The 22,566-nt window shown below is 46.0% G+C and overlaps 1 protein-coding gene across 1 annotated transcript in view; it reads left to right on the top strand.

Annotated features, from left to right (window-relative positions):
• Window positions 1-21,291, top strand: part of LOC120046279 (carnitine O-palmitoyltransferase 1, liver isoform-like) — a 42,355-nt gene extending 21,064 nt beyond the window's left edge. Inside the window, exons 3-19 of the mRNA XM_038991365.1 lie at window positions 413-552; window positions 799-970; window positions 1,358-1,459; window positions 2,394-2,531; window positions 2,990-3,067; window positions 5,459-5,566; window positions 11,147-11,234; window positions 13,328-13,523; window positions 13,777-13,965; window positions 14,213-14,318; window positions 16,245-16,361; window positions 16,697-16,861; window positions 17,147-17,275; window positions 17,447-17,602; window positions 18,151-18,264; window positions 18,542-18,634; window positions 18,830-21,291. Of these exons, the coding sequence (XP_038847293.1) occupies window positions 413-552; window positions 799-970; window positions 1,358-1,459; window positions 2,394-2,531; window positions 2,990-3,067; window positions 5,459-5,566; window positions 11,147-11,234; window positions 13,328-13,523; window positions 13,777-13,965; window positions 14,213-14,318; window positions 16,245-16,361; window positions 16,697-16,861; window positions 17,147-17,275; window positions 17,447-17,602; window positions 18,151-18,264; window positions 18,542-18,634; window positions 18,830-18,949 (2,211 nt within the window). The 3' untranslated portion in view covers window positions 18,950-21,291. The remainder of the gene's footprint in view (window positions 1-412; window positions 553-798; window positions 971-1,357; window positions 1,460-2,393; window positions 2,532-2,989; window positions 3,068-5,458; window positions 5,567-11,146; window positions 11,235-13,327; window positions 13,524-13,776; window positions 13,966-14,212; window positions 14,319-16,244; window positions 16,362-16,696; window positions 16,862-17,146; window positions 17,276-17,446; window positions 17,603-18,150; window positions 18,265-18,541; window positions 18,635-18,829) is intronic.
• Window positions 21,292-22,566: the final 1,275 nt, after the last annotated feature.

Raw genomic sequence — 22,566 nt, 5'->3', positions numbered from 1 at the left:
TCCGGGTGACCACATTAGTAAACACACACCCGCGCTGTGTTTGTCACAACTCAATGCCGGCACGCATTCATCCCTGTTCTGTCTTAACTTTGGCTGTATCTCTCTCTGTCCCGTCACTCGTGCTGGAGATAAGCTTGGGGAGATTGTGGGCTTTTGCTTTTAAAACCAGGCGAAGGTACATAGTAGTAGCTGTGAAGAGCATTATCCAATACCCTCGTTGGATAATATGCTGTGTTGACATGGCTGGGAAGTTGATTGAGTTTTGAATGGGTTGTTTATTAGGGCACGTAAAACAAAAATTATAAAAGTATTATTTATTTTTTTTGTCCATGAAGTCCTCCCCTTTTCAGGATGTTTTCTTCCTGTTGGGTGCCTTAATGACCAATCTCTTGTCCCCCTAATTCCCCAACAGAACGGTGTGATAACGGGGGTGTACCCGGCCAGTCCCTCCTCCTGGCTGTTTGTGGTCATCGCCATCCTGGCCACCATGTACATGCGCTCCGACCCGTCCATGGGTCTCATCGCCAAGATCCAGGAACACCTACCTGCCAGGTAGCTAGCACCAGTCACCAACCGTGCACAGACACTCCGCTGTCTTCAAAGTCTACGAGTATTGCTTAAAGACTGGTATTGAAATAAAATATTTCCCCCTTTTCTCAGATGTTCTCACCAAATCATTGAAATCCTTCTCTCTTTCTCACCCTGGCTCCCCCCTCCCTCCCGGCTCCCCCTCTTTCTCCCCCCCCCCCACCTTTACCATTCTTTCATTCTCTAATGGAATGAACCCCTCCCTCCCAGTCAGTCTCTGAGTGCCCAGTGTCAGACGTTGGTGTCGGCGGTGCTGTTCAGCACGCTCCTCTGGTTCTCCCTCATCTTCACCATGCGCATGTGCCTCAAGCAGCTGCTCTCCTACCACCACTGGATGTTCGAGCAGCGCGGCAAGATGTCCAACACCACCAAAGTCTGGGTGGTCAGTACCCCCCCCCCCCCCCCCCTTGTTCCTTACCTTCTCCTGTGTGTGTGTGTGAACACCGTGCATCTGTAGAGACTCCTGCCGCTTACCCACTCCCGGGGAGTCGTCAACAATTGAAAATCAAATCATTGTATTTGTCATATGCACAGAATACGGCATAGTGTACATCGTGCAATGAAATGCTTACTTGCAAGCTCAAGCTCTCTCAAATTGTTTGTGGGGGGGTCTAAATTATCTTTCTACCTCCATTGCAATCAGTGTAAAAAGTGATTGGATAGATTGGGAAAAAATCGCCCTGCTAGTTAGATTTAAAAGCTGTAGTATTTCAAGGTGGTTGTAGGAGAGCTGCCGCCCCCCCCCCCAGGCTGACTTTGTGTGTTACAGGCGCTGGTGCGGATCTTCTCGGGCAGACAGCCTCTCCTCTACAGCTACCAGGGCTCTCTACCAAACCAGCCCGTGCCGGCCGTCAAAGACACGGTCAAGAGGGTGAGACGCTCTTCAATTCAATCTTTATTGTCCCAATAGGGAAATACATTTCGACAAAAGATGCAGCATATCCGCTCACCAGATATTCACGCTTGACAAAGACTAACCCAACGTAGCATTGAAAGGCCTGAAGTTATCTCCCCTACGTACTGGTCTTGACGAGGAGAAAAAGGGAGGTTCTCTTTTGCACTGTTCAACCAATCCACTTAATGTGGAGGAAGAGTTAAGATGGAGTGTCGCTTTGTTAACGTCCAAAAGCGGGAAGTCTTTCCATTTCCCCTGAAAACCGGAACTTTCGGTTGTTGGGGACTCTGCAGAGGCTAGACAAAGACAAACGCAGGTTGGAAGTCTCTCCCTATGCTCGCTTGCTTTCGCTCTACCTCTCTCTCTCTCTCTCTCTCTACATCTCTCTGCTTCTCTACATCTCTCTGCTTCTCTACCTCTCTCTGCTTCTCTACATCTCTCTGCTTCTCTACATCTCTCTGCTTCTCTACATCTCTCTGCTTCTCTACCTCTCTCTGCTTCTCTACCTCTCTCTGCTTCTCTACATCTCTCTGCTTCTCTACATCTCTCTGCTTCTCTACCTCTCTCTGCTTCTCTACCTCTCTCTGCTTCTCTACCTCTCTCTCCATCTCTCCACCTCTCTACCGCTCTCCCTCTACACCTCTCCACCTCTACTCTCTCGCTCTCTACATCTCTCTCTACCTCTCTCTACCTCTCTACCTCTCTCTGTCTCCCTCTTTGCCTCTCCCTCAGTATTACTGAACCTCTAACACTCCATTGTACCTCCATCACACCGTAGCTCGATACCCTCCGTGTATTCTGTTTTGTTGTATGTGGGATAATGTTCTGTGTCAACTGCATAATGTTATAATGATGTATATAATTGAATATTGTTCTGTGTGTTTGTTCTTCTCTCTCTGTTTCTCTGCAGTATCTGGAGTCGGTGCGGCCGCTGATGACCCCTGATGAGTTTGAACGCATGACGTCGCTGGCCACTCAGTTTGAGAGCAGCCTGGGGAACCGGCTACAGTGGTACCTCAAACTCAAGGCTCTCTGGGCTTCCAACTACGTAAGTAACCCCTCATATGTAGACTTTGGCTATGGCTGTGTTCAAAAACGTCACGAGCCGTCAAATCCTTGCTTCCTCTGGCCTTCCTTATTGGAGGAGGTCCAATGGAGGATTCTTGGATCCTCTCCTCCAATGAGCTTTAAGAGAGCAGGAGGTGAGACAAAGAAAGGCGTTATGCACACGTAGAAATGACCTATTTTAATAGTCGGATGCGCATTAAAAATCCAATGAGCAATGTAGATCTTTGTCGGAGGCCATTTTGAATTATTCATTGTAATGGATGTGCTGAGGGTGTGTGAGGGCTGTGGCCCTGGCCAGGATGTTGTGTGGTTGTGTCACAGAGGATTTCTATGGGGTGTATTCATTAGGGCACTTTAAAAAATTCAGATAGTACCTACCTTCCCGTTGTCCATTTTGTCTACTGAACACGAACCTGGGGGTGTGTTTTTCCCTGTTAGGTGAGCGACTGGTGGGAGGAGTACATCTACCTGAGAGGACGGAGCCCTATCATGGTCAACAGCAACTACTACGGCATGGTACGTATCAACAAATCATCGACTACTCCCCACGTTCTGTCTCCTAATAGCGGAGGTGTGTTCAGTGAGGTGAGAAGTTCACAACGTTGCAGGTAGAAATGTAACAAATAGAGCAAACACGATTCCCTATTCTACTTGAACGATGACCGTGGTTTGGTCCATTTAACCTTTAACCCAACAAATGGGTGTGATCATTCTACAGTGGTCCCTGCATCGTACGCTCAAACCGGTTTGATTAGAACGTTTATTTAGAAAGTCCAGTTTCGATTGATGCAACAGTCAGCATTTGAGCTAGCCACACTTTTTTCGCTGAACTATTTTTTGCACAAACACAGTCCTTACAAAGTTATGTCGTGAATGTGCCAAGTTTATTTTTGGATGCAATGTTCAGACATTCACAGAAGTAGCGACAGCGTACACAATTATCCAAACTGGAAAATGTAGGCTACATTAGTCCTAGCGCTAACTGAGGAAATATTGACGTAACACAAGCGGTCATATTTAGAGGACTCTCAGCTGACAGAAACCACAATATGAATGATCTAATAGCTATTACTATTTATAATTCATCACATCACGGTTGAGCTTAACTTCTTATGGCTGCAATCCCGCAAATGGGATCGATATGACAACAGCCAGTGAAAGTGCAGGGCGCCAAATTCAAAAAGCAGAAATCTCATAATTAAAATTCCTCAAACATACATGTGTCATATCATTTTAAAGGTAATCTTGTTGTGATGAAATACTCATCATAAATGTAGATGATAATACAAGTTATACACATGGAATTATAGATATACCTTAATGCAACCGCTGTGTCAGATTTCAAAAAAACTTTACGGAAAAAGCAAACCATGCAATAATCTGAGACGGCGCTCAGAACAATAGCCAAATTAGCCGCCATGTTGGAGTCAACAGAAACCAGAAAATATATGATAAATGTTTCCTTACCTTTGATGATATTCATCAGAATGCATTCCCAGGAATCCCAGGTCCACAATAAATGCTTGATTTGCTCGATAATGTCTGTTATTTATGTCCAATTAGCTACTTTGGTTAGCGCGTTTGGTAAACAATTCCAAAGTCACAAAGCGCGTCCACTATAACGTGACGAGATGTCCAACAGTTCCATAACAGTCAGTAGAAACATGTCAAACGATGTACTGAATCAATCTTTAGAATGTTGTTAACATACATCTTGAATAATGTTCCAACCAGAGAATTAAATCGACTTCAGTTGAGCGATGGAACAGAGCTGCCTATCACGTGAACGCGCGTGGTCAAAGCATGGTCAGCTCGTGGCAGTGGTGACTAATTCCTGTCTCCTTCGGCCCCCCTTCACATATAGAGTCATCAGACAAAGTTCTATTGACTGTTGACATCTAGTGGAAGCCGTAGGAAGTGAAAACTCATCCATATCTCGCTGTAATTTCAATGAGAGCTTGGTTGAAAATCTGCCACCCTCAGAAAAATTCCAAACAGGAAGTGGAACTTCTCAGGTTTTTGCCTGCCATATGAGTTCTGTTATACTCACAGACACAATTCAAACAGTTTTAGAAACTTCAGAGTGTTTTCTATCCAATACTAATAATAATATGCATATATTAGCAACTATGACATACATACATACTTCCTGCTACAGTAGAAACGACAACACGATATACAGAAAATAAGGCACTTACTTTGATAGGAACACACACGTCCAAAGTTTTTATTTATAAGGAAAACAAGAATGGAAGCAATGCGAGCGCTAGCCAGAAAATGTGCCGGTTCGTGCAAGACTGCGCAAACGTCTGCATTCTTGATGTGCGGAAGAAATGGGGAAGGGCTCTCCTCGACGGGGGAAGTTTGTCCGGTTCCGTGAAGCCTCAATCATCAATTGTCCGCAACACTGAAATGGGCTATTTCTATGTGAATTAATGAGGCGAAACAACCCTCAATTCAAACTGTTGTTAGAAAATACAACTTGTTAGAAAATAATTTGAAATTGACAAGTTGAAACACAGCCTATAGATAATTAGCAGGCAGCGCGTGTTAACTGTCCTGTTGTGTAACAATCACATTTTGGAACAGAGTGCATTCTGACATCACGTGCATAAAACCACTCGCGCTGGGGCGACCGTTAGAGATATTTGGAACGCACGTATGGAAAGGTTAAACAACATATCTATTTCTCTATGGGTGACATTTTGGAAGCATAACAGCGGCCCTACAGTCCAAAAGCACTTGATAAACTTGAAATACTCTCAAATAAATCATTGCCACCTTTTGTGGAAAAGGGGAAAGCGTTTCACATACTAATATTATTCTCTGGTTTGCCACTTAGCAATGCTGATTTGCGTTGTCAAAATGGTGCCTCCTCCCTCTCTCACACGCACTCTCTCTCCCCAGGACTTCTTGTATGTGACGCCCACCCCCATCCAGGCTGCCAGAGCAGGCAACACCCTTCATGCCTTCCTCATGTACCGCAGGAAGCTCAACAGAGAGGAGCTCAAGCCTGTGAGTTCAACAACCAGTCAACCTCCACCATTAACGTGTGATAGGGGCTGGAGTTTAACCTGGGCCATATTCATTAAGGCACGCAATGGAAAAAGTTTTAAACCGTTTTATAATATAATATTATTTTTTTGGGAAGTCCAGATAGCCCTCCCTATTTCTGTCTGTTTTCATCCATTTGATGCCTAATGAAAAACTCTGAGCCCTATGCATGAAAATACCATTGGCCTTTGAACATCATGCGTTGTTCAGTGAATACCATGTATAATTCATGAAAGTACTGCCTCGATGGCTGCTGTGTGATCACGATAGTTTTGGTGCACCAATCAGCAAGCTTTATTTGACACATCAAAACTAGGGGGTGTGCCGAGTAGTCGGACAAAAGAGGTATCGTAACGGATATGGGCAATTTTCTGGTTACGATTATGATCAGAGTATTTTTATATATATTTTCAAATATCCGTAATCAGAATATATATATTTTGAGTACCAGCAAGCATATTTCTCATGTCAGTCAGTCAGAGTTTCTAAATCATACTGTACTGTCTTTGAGTCAGTCAAGTGCGTGGTCTAAATAGCAACTGGCTAGTTTGTCTGTCTGTAAAGATAAGTGCGGGCTGTATGTTGATCCTGCTACTCTGATTGGATAGAATGAAGCTGTATTCCTCAGTCCACTCGCTTCATAATTTCACCCGATCACTTTTCCTCGCATGTTTTCGGTCTGATCATTTAGATTGCTGCTGCCCGCTACTATGATAAATCCCATGGCGAGGACACTTGCTATCAATGTGCATAATATCTAACAAGATGGGCACCCATTCTGACTGAGTGACCGCAAACTCCTAATCTGCAGGTTTTTTGCAGTGAGAGCGTGCAGGGAGGTATTTTTCCAACATCTATTTTGGCATATTAAAACACTTCAGTTTCTTCCGTTCTGACTATCAACTGGCAACTTCCGGATAAGAATAGGAGTATGGCCATGTCAGCACACCCCAAATCAAAAATCCTCTTAACTCATTTTACATATGAGCATGGGCCTGTACCAAGGTGTTTACATGTTTTCATAGTGAGGTGTTTTTATTGCGATTTACTTTTAAATACGTACCGAAATAGGAGAGATGTGTTGAGTATGAACTCATCCGTGTGTGTTTGTCTGTGTACATGTTGAGTGTGTGCTGGTGTGGATTGACCATGTTCATGTGTGTAAGCTGCATCAATCCATCCCTCCAGTTTGTTTTAGCTCCCTCTGTGTGTAGAGGTTTGATTTTCCAGTTTGTTTGAAACCCATTCCCTCTCATGGTCTCATACCATCCCCATCTCTCCTCCCTACCCCCACACTCTGTACCTTCCCTTGGCCTTTCTCTCTCTTTTCTTTTCCTGTCCTTCTCCCTCTGGTCTGAGCTCTCGCTCTCTCTCGCTCTCTGGTCTGAACTCTCGCTCTCTCTCGCTCTCTGGTCTGAACTCTCGCTCTCTCTCGCTCTCTGGTCTGAACTCTCGCTCTCTCTCGCTCTCTGGTCTGAACTCTCGCTCTCTCTCGCTCTCTGGTCTGAACTCTCGCTCTCTCTCGCTCTCTGGTCTGAACTCTCGCTCTCTCTCGCTCTCTGGTCTGAACTCTCGCTCTCTCTCACTCTCTGGTCTGAACTCTCGCTCTCTGGTCTGAACTCTCGCTCTCTCTCTCTCGCTCTCTGGTCTGAACTCTCGCCCGCTCTCTGGTCTGAACTCTCGCCCGCTCTCTGGTCTGAACTCTCGCCCGCTCTCTGGTCTGAACTCTCGCCCGCTCTCTGGTCTGAACTCTCGCCCGCTCTCTGGTCTGAACTCTCGCCCGCTCTCTGGTCTGAACTCTCGCCCGCTCTCTGGTCTGAACTCTCGCCCGCTCTCTGGTCTGAACTCTCGCCCGCTCTCTGGTCTGAACTCTCGCTCTCTCTCTGGTCTGAACTCTCGCTCTCTCTCGCTCTCTGATCTGAACTCTCGCTCGCTCTCTGATCTGAACTCTCGCTCGCTCTCTGATCTGAACTCTCGCTCTCGCTCGCTCTCTGATCTGAACTCTCGCTCTCGCTCGCTCTCTGATCTGAACTCTCGCTCTCGCTCGCTCTCTGATCTGAACTCTCGCTCTCGCTCGCTCTCTGATCTGAACTCTCGCTCTCGCTCGCTCTCTGATCTGAACTCTCGCTCTCGCTCGCTCTCTGGTCTGAACTCTCGCTCGCTCTCTGGTCTGAACTCTCGCTCGCTCTCTGGTCTGAACTCTCGCTCGCTCTCTGGTCTGAACTCTCGCTCGCTCTCTGGTCTGAACTCTCGCTCGCTCTCTGGTCTGAACTCTCGCTCGCTCTCTGGTCTGAACTCTCGCTCGCTCTCTGGTCTGAACTCTCGCTCGCTCTCTGGTCTGAACTCTCGCTCGCTCTCTGGTCTGAACTCTCGCCCGCTCTCTGGTCTGAACTCTCGCTTTCTCTCTGGTCTGAACTCTCGCTCTCTCTCGCTCTCTGATCTGAACGCTCGCTCGCTCTCTGATCTGAACTCTCGCTCGCTCTCTGATCTGAACTCTCGCTCTCGCTCGCTCTCTGATCTGAACTCTCGCTCTCGCTCGCTCTCTGATCTGAACTCTCGCTCTCGCTCGCTCTCTGATCTGAACTCTCGCTCTCGCTCGCTCTCTGATCTGAACTCTCGCTCTCGCTCGCTCTCTGATCTGAACTCTCGCTCTCGCTCGCTCTCTGGTCTGAACTCTCGCTCGCTCTCTGGTCTGAACTCTCGCTCGCTCTCTGGTCTGAACTCTCGCTCGCTCTCTGGTCTGAACTCTCGCTCGCTCTCTGGTCTGAACTCTCGCTCGCTCTCTGGTCTGAACTCTCGCTCGCTCTCTGGTCTGAACTCTCGCTCGCTCTCTGGTCTGAACTCTCGCTCGCTCTCTGGTCTGAACTCTCGCTCGCTCTCTGGTCTGAACTCTCGCTCGCTCTCTGGTCTGAACTCTCGCTCGCTCTCTGGTCTGAACTCTCGCTCGCTCTCTGGTCTGAACTCTCGCTCGCTCTCTGGTCTGAACTCTCGCTCGCTCTCTGGTCTGAACTCTCGCTCGCTCTCTGGTCTGAACTCTCGCTCGCTCTCTGGTCTGAACTCTCGCTCTCTTTCGCTCTCTGATCTGAACTCTCGCTCTCTTTCGCTCTCTGATCTGAACTCTCGCTCGCTCTCTGATCTGAACTCTCGCTCGCTCTCTGGTCTGAACTCTCGCTCGCTCTCTGGTCTGAACTCTCGCTCGCTCTCTGGTCTGAACTCTCGCTCGCTCTCTGGTCTGAACTCTCGCTCGCTCTCTGGTCTGAACTCTCGCTCGCTCTCTGGTCTGAACTCTCGCTCGCTCTCTGGTCTGAACTCTCGCTCGCTCTCTGGTCTGAACTCTCGCTCGCTCTCTGGTCTGAACTCTCGCTCGCTCTCTGGTCTGAACTCTCGCTCGCTCTCTGGTCTGAACTCTCGCTCGCTCTCTGGTCTGAACTCTCGCTCGCTCTCTGGTCTGAACTCTCGCTCGCTCTCTGGTCTGAACTCTCGCTCGCTCTCTGGTCTGAACTCTCGCTCGCTCTCTGGTCTGAACTCTCGCTCGCTCTCTGGTCTGAACTCTCGCTCGCTCTCTGGTCTGAACTCTCGCTCGCTCTCTGGTCTGAACTCTCGCTCGCTCTCTGGTCTGAACTCTCGCTCGCTCTCTGGTCTGAACTCTCGCTCGCTCTCTGGTCTGAACTCTCGCTCGCTCTCTGGTCTGAACTCTCGCTCGCTCTCTGGTCTGAACTCTCGCTCGCTCTCTGGTCTGAACTCTCGCTCGCTCTCTGGTCTGAACTCTCGCTCGCTCTCGCTCTCTGGTCTGAACTCTCGCTCGCTCTCGCTCTCTGATCTGAACTCTCGCTCGCTCTCGCTCTCTGATCTGAACTCTCGCTCGCTCTCTGGTCTGAACTCTCGCCCGCTCTCTGATCTGAACTCTCGCTCTCTCTCGCTCTCTGGTCTGAACTCTCGCCCGCTCTCTGGTCTGAACTCTCGCTCGCTCTCTGATCTGAACTCTCGCTCTCGCTCGCTCTCTGATCTGAACTCTCGCTCTCGCTCGCTCTCTGATCTGAACTCTCGCTCTCTCTCGCTCTCTGGTCTGAACTCTCGCCCGCTCTCTGGTCTGAACTCTCGCCCGCTCTCTGGTCTGAACTCTCGCCCGCTCTCTGGTCTGAACTCTCGCCCGCTCTCTGATCTGAACTCTCGCCCGCTCTCTGATCTGAACTCTCGCCCGCTCTCTGATCTGAACTCTCGCCCGCTCTCTGATCTGAACTCTCGCTCGCTCTCTGGTCTGAACTCTCGCTCGCTCTCTGATCTGAACTCTCGCTCGCTCTCTGATCTGAACTCTCGCTCGCTCTCTGATCTGAACTCTCGCTCGCTCTCTGATCTGAACTCTCGCTCGCTCTCTGGTCTGAACTCTCGCTCGCTCTCTGGTCTGAACTCTCGCTCGCTCTCTGGTCTGAACTCTCGCTCGCTCTCTGGTCTGAACTCTCGCTCGCTCTCTGGTCTGAACTCTCGCTCGCTCTCTGGTCTGAACTCTCGCTCGCTCTCTGGTCTGAACTCTCGCTCGCTCTCTGGTCTGAACTCTCGCTCGCTCTCTGGTCTGAACTCTCGCTCGCTCTCTGGTCTGAACTCTCGCTCGCTCTCTGGTCTGAACTCTCGCTCGCTCTCTGGTCTGAACTCTCGCTCGCTCTCTGGTCTGAACTCTCGCTCGCTCTCTGGTCTGAACTCTCGCTCGCTCTCTGGTCTGAACTCTCGCTCGCTCTCTGGTCTGAACTCTCGCTCGCTCTCTGGTCTGAACTCTCGCTCGCTCTCTGGTCTGAACTCTCGCTCGCTCTCTGGTCTGAACTCTCGCTCGCTCTCTGGTCTGAACTCTCGCTCGCTCTCTGGTCTGAACTCTCGCTCGCTCTCTGGTCTGAACTCTCGCTCGCTCTCTGGTCTGAACTCTCGCTCTCGCTCTCTGGTCTGAACTCTCGCTCTCGCTCTCTGGTCTGAACTCTCGCTCTCGCTCGCTCTCTGGTCTGAACTCTCGCTCTCGCTCGCTCTCTGGTCTGAACTCTCGCTCTCGCTCGCTCTCTGGTCTGAACTCTCGCTCTCGCTCGCTCTCTGGTCTGAACTCTCGCTCTCGCTCGCTCTCTGGTCTGAACTCTCGCTCTCGCTCGCTCTCTGGTCTGAACTCTCGCTCTCGCTCGCTCTCTGATCTGAACTCTCGCTCTCGCTCGCTCTCTGATCTGAACTCTCGCTCTCGCTCGCTCTCTGGTCTGAACTCTCGCTCTCGCTCGCTCTCTGGTCTGAACTCTCGCTCTCGCTCGCTCTCTGATCTGAACTCTCGCTCTCGCTCGCTCTCTGATCTGAACTCTCGCTCTCGCTCGCTCTCTGATCTGAACTCTCGCTCTCGCTCGCTCTCTGATCTGAACTCTCGCTCGCTCTCTGGTCTGAACTCTCGCTCGCTCTCTGGTCTGAACTCTCGCTCGCTCTCTGGTCTGAACTCTCGCCCGCTCTCTGGTCTGAACTCTCACCCGCTCTTGCTCTCCCCCCTCTCTCCCTCTCCCCTCTCCTCCTGTTCCTCCCCAGAGTCGTGTTCCAGGCACTGTCATTCCTCTGTGTGCAGCTCAGTGTGAGAGGATGTTCAACACCACACGCACTCCTGGAGAGGAGACCGGTAAACACACATGTAGAGTCATCTACATCAATACACACTTCTGAACACAGTACCTACATGTACAAAGGACAATAGATGCCTCGCGTTCAAAGCACACATTAACAAAGATCTATAGGTTTTACCGTACAAATGTGCCGTAAATATCAGTAGCCATTCAAATAAGACAGTGCTTTCCAAACTTTTTTACTCAAGCCCCCCTTTCATCATGGAGGAACGGTTATTTGGAGAGGGTAGCCATACTGACTGGACATTTGCAGTAATGTGTGTATGGTCTCACTGTCCATTTCATGAGGAGAGGGGTGTTTGTACTTCACACAGTCACAAAATGTCCGCCACCAAAACTGCTCTGTCATCTTTCACTGTCTCTCATCTGTCCTGTTTCCTAGTCTGTTGTCTGTGCCATCACTCTGGAAAGGGCTTGCCTCTAACGGACTTCTCTTGTATCTATCCACTTTATATTTGTTTTCGTTCACCTCTTTCCTTTTCACTATTCCCACCTGTTCTGTTGTTCCTCCCCTTTTCCCTTTCACTCGGTCCCTTGTTTTTGTCTGTCGTCCCATTGTTTCCTCTCCTCTATCCTCCCCCATATTTCTTTGTTTTCTTTCCCCCGGTTCCTCTATCGCTCAGTGGTTGTTGATGTCTTCGGTCCCTTGCTGTTCCTATCAGTTTGAGAGGATGTTTGACTCTTGTCGAATCCCCGGGACGATCACAGGTATTAACACTTCCTCAATACATGTAGGATGCGTCTCATATGGCACCCGTTTCCCTGTACAGTGCACCACTTTTGACCAGGGTCCACGGGGAATAAGGTGCCATTTGGGACACACACGTAGTATCCCTGTCCTTGTATCTCCCATGTGTTGTGACATCCCTCTGCAAAGTCCCCGCGGTGACCACCACGCCATTGCCCGATTACAAACAGGAGCCCTTGTTTTATAAATCAGTCCAGTATTTTATAATTCCCCACCTGCTTGGTTTATTTTGACAATGACAATATATAGCCTGTTTTTATAGTGTTCTTCACTAGGTGTTGAAGCACTTGACTAGGATTTACTACCCAATTTGTTGTAGTAAAACATTTGAAAAGTTATCAACAAATCACTTGGATATACAGTACCAGACAAAAGTTTGGACATACGTACTCATTCAATGGTTTTTCTTTATTTTTTACTATTTTCTACATTGTAGAACAACAGTGAAGACATCAAAACTATGAAATAACACATATGGAATCATGTAGTAACCAAAAAAGTGTTTAACAAATCATAATATAGTTTAGATTTGAGAGAATGAGAGAATGCCGAGAGTGTGCAAAGCTGTCATCAAGGCAAAGGGTGGCTACTTTGAAGAATCTAAATTATATTTTGATTTGTTTAACACTTTTTTGGTGACTACATGATTTCATAAGTGTTATTTCAGAGTTTTGATGTCTTCACTATTATTCTACAATGTAGAAAATAGTAAAAAATAAATAAAAACCCTTGAACGAGTAGGTGTGTCAAGTTTAGACTGGTACTGTAATTTTAAAGCTGATTTTAGGGACTTTAATTCATGGTGGGAATGATTTGCTACTGGACGGTTTGGTACCACGTCATTTCCCTTCTCTAAATACACACTCTCAAACCAAATCTTTCACTTTATTGATTTGAGCTGAAACTGAGAACTTGCAGATGTAAGCGCCCTCCAATGACGAGCATTTGAGACCTGCACCATTGCTTTGTCATGACTATAAAATATTGACATGTCCCCTACTCTGGCAATTTTGTTTCCCATGTCTTCAATCTTATTTTCCAGCCAGCAAACACTGTGGGCAAGTGGCTCTTTTGACATTGGCATTACTGATATCAATATAGGTCCTGTATTATTGTTACATGATGGTAATGTTGAAAACTCTCTTGTCTGCAGCTGGTCCTGTAGTTTCTAGTCAGTCACTCTCCTTCCTCTGTAGGCTGTCAGTCTCCCTCCCTTTCTGCACCCTCTGCCCCTGTCCATCTGCTCCGAGGCATCTGTACCATATTTAACTCTCTCTCTTCCCTCCCACTTTCTGTCTCTCTCCCTTTTCTCTCTCTCTCTCTCCCTCTTCCTGTGTGTAGACACGGTACAGCACTGGCAGGACAGTGACTATGTGGCGGTGTACCACCGGGGGCGCTACTTCCGTCTGAGGATGTACTCGTCTAGCCGGCCGCTGTCACCACGCGAGATCGAGTCGCAGCTCCAGAGGATCCTGGATGACCCGTCGCCCCCCTCCCCGGGAGAGGAGAAGCTCGGGGCCCTGACGGCTGGAGACAGGTGAGTCATAGATGTTTTGGTAAAATATACAGTCATCTGATTGATAGCAGGGGCTCAAAACATCCCCAATGGAAATATCTGGGTTGTGTTCATTAGGGCACACCGTAGCAAAACCGGAAAATGAAAAATCTGTGTTCTGGTAGTACCTCTCCGTTTCACTCCGTCTGGAAACGTATTCCACCTACTGAACATGACCCAGGTCTGTGTGCCTTGGCTGTACCTGTCCTCCTAAGCAATACATTTTGTTTCTCAGAATTCCCTGGGCCAAGGCCAGGAAGGAATACTTCAGCTTGGGCGTGAACAAGCGGTCACTCGACTGCATCGAGAAAGCAGCGTTCTTTGTGACCTTGGACGATGACGAGCAAGGCATGATGGGAGAAGACCCAGCTGCTAGTCTGGACCGTTACGCCAAGTCCCTGCTCCACGGGAAGTGTTACGACAGGTAAGTCATCCATACTAATAGTTGTCACGACATTACGACAGTTACCTTTTCAAAAAATATAGCTTATTTCCAACCATAGAGATGGATAGAGGGCACACTTGCCTCAAAGCCTGTTTCATTCATTCTTTCCTTTAATACCTCAATGAAATAAGGTCTATCCTCCTCAATCACTCCCATGGTTCTACCCTTGTCGGAGGTAGCGCCGGTTATCAAAGTTTTGCACACTGTCGTCTTCTCTTTTCGCCAGGTGGTTTGACAAGTCTTTCTCCGTTGTGATCTATAAAAACGGGAAGATCGGTCTGAACGCTGAGCACTCATGGGCCGATGCACCGGTGGTAGCACACTTATGGGAGGTAAGACATAACATACAGTGCCTTTGGAAAGTATTCAGACCCCTTTGTCTTTTTCCACATTTTGTTACGTTACAGCCTTATTCTAAAATTGATTCAATAGTTTTTTCCCCCTCCGCAATGTACACAAAGCAAAAACATGTTTTTAGAAAATGTTGCCAATTTATTACACATAAAAAACTAAAATATCACATTTACATAAGTATTCAGACCCTTTACTCAGTACTTTGTTGAAGCTCCTTTGGCAGCAATTACAGCCTCGTCTTCTTGGGTGTGACTCTACAAGCTTGTCATACCTGTATTTGGGGAGTTTCTCCCATTCTTCTCTGCAGATCCTCTCAAGCTCTGTCAGGTTGGATGGGGAGCGTTGCTGCACAGCTATTTTTAAGTCTCTCCAGAGATGTTCGATCGGTTTCAAGTCTGGGCTCTGGCTGGACCACTCAAGGACATTCAGAGACTTGTCCCGAAGCCACTCCTGCGTTGTCTTGGTCGTGTGCTTAGGGTCATTCTCCTGTTGGAAGATGAACCTTCGACCCAGTCTGAGGTCCTGAGCGCTCTGGAGCAGATTTCTATCAAGGATCTCTCTGTGCCTTTGCTCAGTTCATCTTTGCCTCAATCCTGATTAGTCTCCCTGCCGCTGAAAAACATCCTCACAACATGATGATGCCACCACCGTGCTTCACCGTACGGATGGCGCCAGGTTTCCCCCAAACGTGGCGCTTTGCATTCAGGCCAAAGAGTTCAATCTTGGTTTCATCAGACCAGAGAATCTTGTTTCTCATGGTCTGAGAGTCTTTAGGCGCCTTTTGGCAAACTCCAAGCAGGCTGTCATGTGCCTTTTACTGAGGAGTGGCTTCCGTCTTGCCGCTCTACCATATAGACCTGATTGGTGGAGTGATGGTTGTCCTTTTGGAAGTTTCTCCCATCTCAACAGAGGAACTCTGGAGCTCTGTCAGTGTGACCATCGAATTCTTTCTCACCTCCCTGACCAAGGCCCTTCCCCGATTGCGCAGTTTGGCTGGGCGGCCAGCTCTAGGAGGAATCTTAGTGGTTCCAAACTTTTTCCATTTAAGAATGATGTTCTTGGGACCTTCAATGTTGCAGAGATGTTTTGGTACCCTTCCCCAGATCTGTGCCTCGACACAATCCTGTCTCGGAGTGCTACAGACAATTCCTTCGACCCCATGGCTTGTTGTTGCTCTGACATGCACTGTCAACTGTGGGACCTTATATGTGCCTTTCCAAATCATGTCCATTCAATTGAATTTACCACAGGTGGACTCCAATTTACTTGTAGAAACATCTCAAGGATGATCAATGGAAACAGGATGCACCTGAGCTCAATGTCGAGTCTCATAGCAAAGGGTCTGAATACTTATGTAAATAAGGTATGGTTTTTTTATTTTATTTTTTTATACATTTGCACACAAAAAATAACCTGTTTTTGCTTTGTCATTATTGAATATTGTGTGTAGATTGCTCAGGAAAAACTTTATTTAATCCATTTCAGAATAAGGCTGTAATGTAACAACGTGGGAAAAGTTAAGGGGTCTGAATACTTTCCGATGGCACTGTATAACTATAAATATATGAACATACAGGAAAAACTAGCAGACCTCTTAGGGAAAGTTTATTTTTATGTATAAATATATTCCAAATGTATGTACAATGTATATACCAGGGGTACTCAACTCTTACTCTACGAGGTCCAGAGCCTGCTGGTTTTCTGTTTTACCTGATTATTAATTGCACACACCTGGTGTCCCAGGTCTAAATCAGTCCCTGATTAGAGGGAAACAATTATAAAATGCAGTGGAACTGGCTTCGAGGTCCAGAGTTGATTTTAAGGGATATATATATAAATAACCTGTACTGAGTAAATAAGTGAATTCATACATTTATCTCAGCTAATTGTCTGTCTGTTTTCAGTATGTGTTGGCCACAGACAGTTTCCAGCTGGGGTACAATGAAGAGGGCCATTGTAAGGGAGAGGTGGATGCCTCTCTACCCCGACCTCAGAGACTGAGCTGGGACATCACCCCAGAGGTGAAACCATCCATCCTTCCTTTCATTTATTCATCCATCCATTTATCTATCTATTATTTGAATTATCCATTCTCTTCGTTTAATTATCCATTCACCTCATTTGAAAATCTCTCCTTGGCTATGGGAATATTTTCTGGACATTGTAATACCCATGTTCATTTCATAACGCGTCATGCATGCATAAGACGAATGTGTAATTCCAATGAGAACACAAATGATCTTCCCCATCGGTGTATATACATGTGCATCTCAATGGCCATGCGCTTAACTCTTCTTTTGACACCCAGTGGTCTTATGATCCAGTGTTGCCTTTCCCCCTCCTCTCTCTGTCCCAGTGTCAGGAGCAGATCTCCCAGTCTCTGGCGGTGGCCCAGGCTCTGGCCGACGACGTGGACTTCCACGTCTTCTCTTTCCGGGACTTTGGCAAGGGCAAGATCAAGAAGTGCTGCGTCAGTCCTGACGCCTACATCCAGCTGGCCCTTCAGCTGGCCTACTACAGGGTGAGGGGACAGCTCGAAGCGGACATGAACATTTATACACCTACACACACACTTGTTTACTTTTTTTGTTGGGGGGGGGGTTGACCCATACGCTATGTAGCTTAGTACGGCTTCAATGTAGCAACAATCGGTCGATCAAATTTAACGTTGGCAGATGTAAACCAAAGTAAATGAGAACAAAACAAACCCCCCCCCCAAAATGTCAGGATCATTGCTCAAACATGATCAATTCTGTTGCCTCCTTACAATCTCTCAACCCATCCTTCTCCCCCACTCCCCTCTCAGGACAGGGGCGTGTTCTGTCTGACCTACGAGGCCTCCATGACCCGTCTGTTTAGGGAGGGCCGGACCGAGACTGTGCGCTCCTGCTCCAATGAAAGCTGTGCCTTCATCAAAGCCCTGGAGGGAGGAGAGGTAGGGAGCATGGGATCTTACTCGGAATACTTTCTCATAAAACGTACTCATTACTCTCCCTCATCTCTCTCGCTCTCTTTACCCTTTTCTCTTTCTGTCCCGCTCGCTCACCCCAACTCCCTCTCGCTCTCCCCCTAACGCGCTCGCTCTCCCCCCTCTAATGTCCACCAGGGGGTCGAGGTGTGCAGGAGGCTTCTCCGCCAAGCCTCAGAGAAGCACCAGAACCTGTACAAACATGCCATGACCGGCGCCGGCATCGACAGGCACCTCTTCTGTCTCTACGTGGTCTCCAAATACCTTGGCGTGGACTCTCCCTTCCTGAAAGAGGTGTGTTTTTTTGGGGCGCGTTGCTTTTCTGTAGTGAAATGTTGATTCCGTACGACTGACTCATGGCTCTGTCCTTTTTTTAAGTAGTTCAGTCTTACACAAATAAATAATAATTATATCCATGATATATATATAAAAATCTGCGCTGATATATTAATTTGGTAGTAGTCAGAAACACCTTTTGTGCAACCGCCTTCGTTACAACAACATTGTATTATGGACAGTATTATAAACCGGGTAAGGTGGTTCCTGATAGGCTTAAACAGCATTTCAGCAGTGTGTATAACGGACAATATACCACAGGTATGACCCAAAAATACTTATTAACTGTTATATTTATGTTGGAAACCAACCAGTTTATAATAGCAATAAGGCACCTCAGGGTTTGCGTTGTGCCTAAGAACAGCCCTTAGCCGTGGTATATTGGCCATATACCACGCCTCCTCAAGCCTTATTACTTAATTATAACCTCAGCCATGTTTGATAATCTCTGTGGTGACTTGTCTAGCTTAGTGGTAGTAACAACACTGTCCCTGCCTGTGTTCCAGGTGCTGTCCGAGCCATGGCATCTCTCCACCAGTCAGACTCCTGTCCAGCAGTTGGAGCTGTTTGACATGGTCAACCACCCAGAATACATCTCCTGTGGCGGAGGCTTTGGCCCGGTCAGTACCTCTCAGTCTCTATCTTCGTCTCCAAACACCTTTAATTGCATAACTTGGTGGAATAACAGAATGCTTACAACATAAGTACATAATTTGTCAACGAGCTTATCATCTCAACATGGAGAAAGATTGTGTTCCGTGCAGAAGCTTCCATATGCAAGACATCATGTTATGGCATATGCCAACCTACTCCATGGTAATAGACCGGTATACTGTAGCAGTGTTGTGCTGCAAAGCTGTGCTTCAAGAGAGCGACGTATGTACTTGTCTTTCCTAGGTGGCAGACGATGGTTACGGGGTGTCCTACACCATCATGGGAGAGAACATGATGAACTTTCACATCTCCTGCAAGCACTCCTGCCCACAGACTGTGAGTACCACTGATCGGTCCACAGGGAGGTTCTTCGCACCACATGTCCACACCTAAACAATGCCCTCGTTTATTCATTTCCTAAGCTAATTGAGAATATTTGTTTTGAGGTTGATTAACGGGATACATATTTTGGCCAAGCAAACAATTCTTGGGACTAGTCTTTCTCTTGCTCATTTATTCTGTCTCTCTTAGAGTTCCCACAAGTATGGAGGTCAGATCAAGCAAGCCCTGCTGGACATGCTTCAGCTGCTCTGCCCAGACCAAAGAGAACCCTCTAGAACAGACCAGAGCCAGACCAAGAAGGACCTGTAGATCTGGAGAGGAGAATCTGAACCAAGGGTGGAGAGGGTGAAAGGGGGGGGGGAGAGAATAAGAAGAGAAGGTGGTTGTGATAATTTGATGGTGAGTGTCGGAAGAACGTTGGAATGATGTCAATGAGCGTTATAGGGTGACACGACTGCCGTTTTTAGTATGTGGTTTAAGGTGGATGGGTTAGGTGATTGACGGATCAGTATCTATGAAAAAAAGAAATTGGATGAAAACCTAACTTTTTTTTTGAACATGAATTCATAAAATAGTGAAGGAGGGATATGGATATATAGTTAAATCCTTAAACCTTTTTATTTGTATTTGCGACTGTATATGATTTCTGGTCGAACTTTACAATAAGTGTCCCTAATAGTATAGTACATACAAAAACAGTGTAATAAATGACTGTAGGTACACATGGTTAGTGACGTTCTCAATTTAAAGTATTTACAAGTATTTCAAAAATAATTTGCATGAGAGATTTAGCCACAATTTATTTGAGTTTGTGTAATTACAAATATTACGATTTTTAAACAACTGCAAACAGGCCGGACTTTTGGAAGTACTCTGGAACAATACAGTACATAGGCCTGCACTGTAATAACATTGTACCTGCCTATGTAACTACCATAGGTAGTCATTAGAGACACTTATTGTAAAGTGGGACTTAACTTCTAAAGCATTAATAATGTTTTACTTGAATGCAGTGCCCGAACCTTGACCGTTACTTTGGAGCACAAATTAGAACCACATTGACCAAATTATAAGGCCCAATGTTTTGCGCAATCATGTGTCATAGCAAGATTTGAACCTGTATTTTAAGCCTTATCCAGAAATGAGAATTGCACCAAAAATGAAAGCTATTGTCTGAGGATGGTGCTGGATCATCTGACATAAAAGGAAAAAGTGACAGTTTGATGTTAAAGCTTTAAATAAAAGGCTAAAAAATCCAAGCATGTCACGTTTTTGCAAAACACAGGGCCCTACAAATAACCTCTCATTATGATGCGCCTATGGTCCATTGTAAAAGAAATTATAATACAAAACAAAAATCTGCATTCTAAGATTGAGGTAACTATTCGTGAAGTGTATCTCACTAAGATGTGCAATGTATCATTTTAATTGCAGTATTCTGTTCCCTAGTACACAGTGCAAAGTTCACTTTGGATATGTTTTATTTTCTGCTCCAATTGGTTCAAAAGGCACAACAATGCAAATAAAATGGAATTTGTTTTCTACAATTTTACTCATCCATGTTGATGGTAGAGGTTTTCTCCTCAGGTTACAAAATGTCAATATGTAAAAAAGGGTGAAATGCAAAGTCCTGCAGCGCTACGGGACTGGCGCTATTAACGCACAGTTTAGTTGGCATCATCATGGCAAGTATTGTTTTTCGTGGGACTTTGCTTCTCGCTACGGTCTTTGGGCTGTGAAGCAACTGCTCGTCGAAAATTCAACAATTTCAACGAAACAAACTCTGTGGACCCGGAAACACCAGGGTTTCCTAGCTAAATCTTCTTCATATTTAACTCTGGTTTGCAGAGTAACACATGATTGTACTATGGTGTATGTTGCTAGATCGTTACTGCACTGTCCAGGAGGCTTTTTACTTTTACACGGTGGTGAAATGACCTAGGTTTATTCTGCTCTCTTCACCCAATGACTCTAACCCTTTATAAAGCCATTTATAAAGCAATAAGTCCACTTCGACCCCTGTTATCTTTCTTTTAACAGTAGGAATTCTTATCCTCTTAAGAAATCAAACTAGTTTTGTTAGGAGTATCCATTTGAATGATACGGTCCATGCAATGTTGGATTTGTTTGGCAGCCCCTAATGTTGTTTATATATATTCAAATATTTGACAGTTTACTTTCCATGAATGGGGAGGGTGTATTACAGTAGCTGTGAGTTCACCAAGTAATTTCACTACCAAATGTAAACCTCTACTGGGTAATGACGCTTTTTCTTTGTACATTTTAAGTTATGTTTCAGCAAGCCGATAATATTTTTTTTGACGATTTGCGTTTGTGCGTCTTTATCTCTTTCTGTCCATCGGCCTGATTTAAATAGAATGATTCAACGGCCAGTACATTTTACCAGTGCCACAATTTGTGTACAACATTGTATTTTTTTTTTGTTGCATTCATAATGTATGTGTATGTACATATACATGTATGTACTCGGTTTCCTCGTCTTTGCTAGTTCTTTTCTCACTCCAGATCAACCACTGAACAGCTGAGCGTGTCACGATATTCTTAAGCATTTTTTTCTTTTCTTTCTTAAATGTAATGGAAAAACAAAAACGTATGAATTTTCTATTTTATTAAAAAGAGATTCAGTCACACTTTTTGTGTCAGTTTCTGTCACAGTTATGTGTGTGTTCCTTCCTCTTCCTATTGGGTTATGATTAGTATATCATTGGTGATCATCACTGCTGTATATACCTATATATTTATGGCTATTCATGAAGGGCTGAATCCTAATTTGAGATCTGGTGCGTATCTCATATTAACATTTAATGGATTTGTATGAAAAATCTAAACACATTTCTTGTAAATGGCATGTTATAGAAGCTTCCAGACACGTTTTGTGATTTCAGTTGCTTTTGAGAAACCTACCCCACCACCAATAAGACTTCCTAGACAATGGGAAACGAGAAAGCACGCACAAGGAAAATTACAATCTCTTTACTCTCCACAGGAGTCTTAGTGGGGGAAGGAGCTGTAAACACTTTATCTTTACCTATTGGCAACACAAACGGGTAAACCGTCATGCTATCAGTGGGCTATTATCCGACATACTTGTGACTTATTAGTTTGCTTGCTGAAAGCAAAAACACTACTATTATTTGCCAAAGTAGGTAGTTGGGTTTATATTTAAATCTTTGGTTTGACACCGCTGCACTACAGGGATAAAACTAATAACCCTCCTATAGTTCCAAAATTGTTCTAAGTAGCACCAAAAAGGTTCCTACTTAGAACCCTCTTGTGATGGGTCTACATAAAACCTGAATCAGAGCCCCAGTCTTACATGTGGTGCAGTTGACTCCAGCGTCCTTGTCGTGGCCACAGTTGGGCTTTCCCCCAGCTTGAGTGAGGGCAGTTTGTGAGATATACCTCACTTGCCTTGCAAAACCACGTTGTCTAGAAGGATCAGGGTCGAAGTAGGCCTGAGTCTTGGTCGAGAGGGTGGATCAACAGCCCAGCTGCCTACACCACCTGGTGGTGAAGGTCCCAGATGTAATTTTGACGGTGTTGGAAGTGGCACTGCATCGGATTATGGCATTGTCCGCTTTAGGTATAATGCCGGGAGCCGCTTGTGGATTTGACAGCTCTAATGCAGTTCAACCTCCCACACCGTCAAATTATCAGCTATGTGGATCTGATTGAATCAGGCCCTAAGGTATTGTGAGAAGGGTATAGGGTGCAATAATGCTTAAACCTGAATTCTCACTTTGCATGAGAAATATACAGACACTGTAAGCAATGAGAAAAAGCTCTGAGGTATGCCTCAAATAGAAATGTAAGTTCAAAGAATGACCACGTTTTACTTGATAAATTTGTGCAAGTTTGTCCCTGTCTTTCTCATCGTTACTTCTATCTCACCAAGTGGAGCCACC

The sequence above is a fragment of the Salvelinus namaycush genome, chromosome 4 (genome assembly GCF_016432855.1).
Source record: "Salvelinus namaycush isolate Seneca chromosome 4, SaNama_1.0, whole genome shotgun sequence".
NCBI classification, from domain to species: domain Eukaryota; kingdom Metazoa; phylum Chordata; class Actinopteri; order Salmoniformes; family Salmonidae; genus Salvelinus; species Salvelinus namaycush.
Note: the sequence above shows the minus strand (reverse complement) of the source record. Positions and strands in the feature narration are given on the sequence as shown.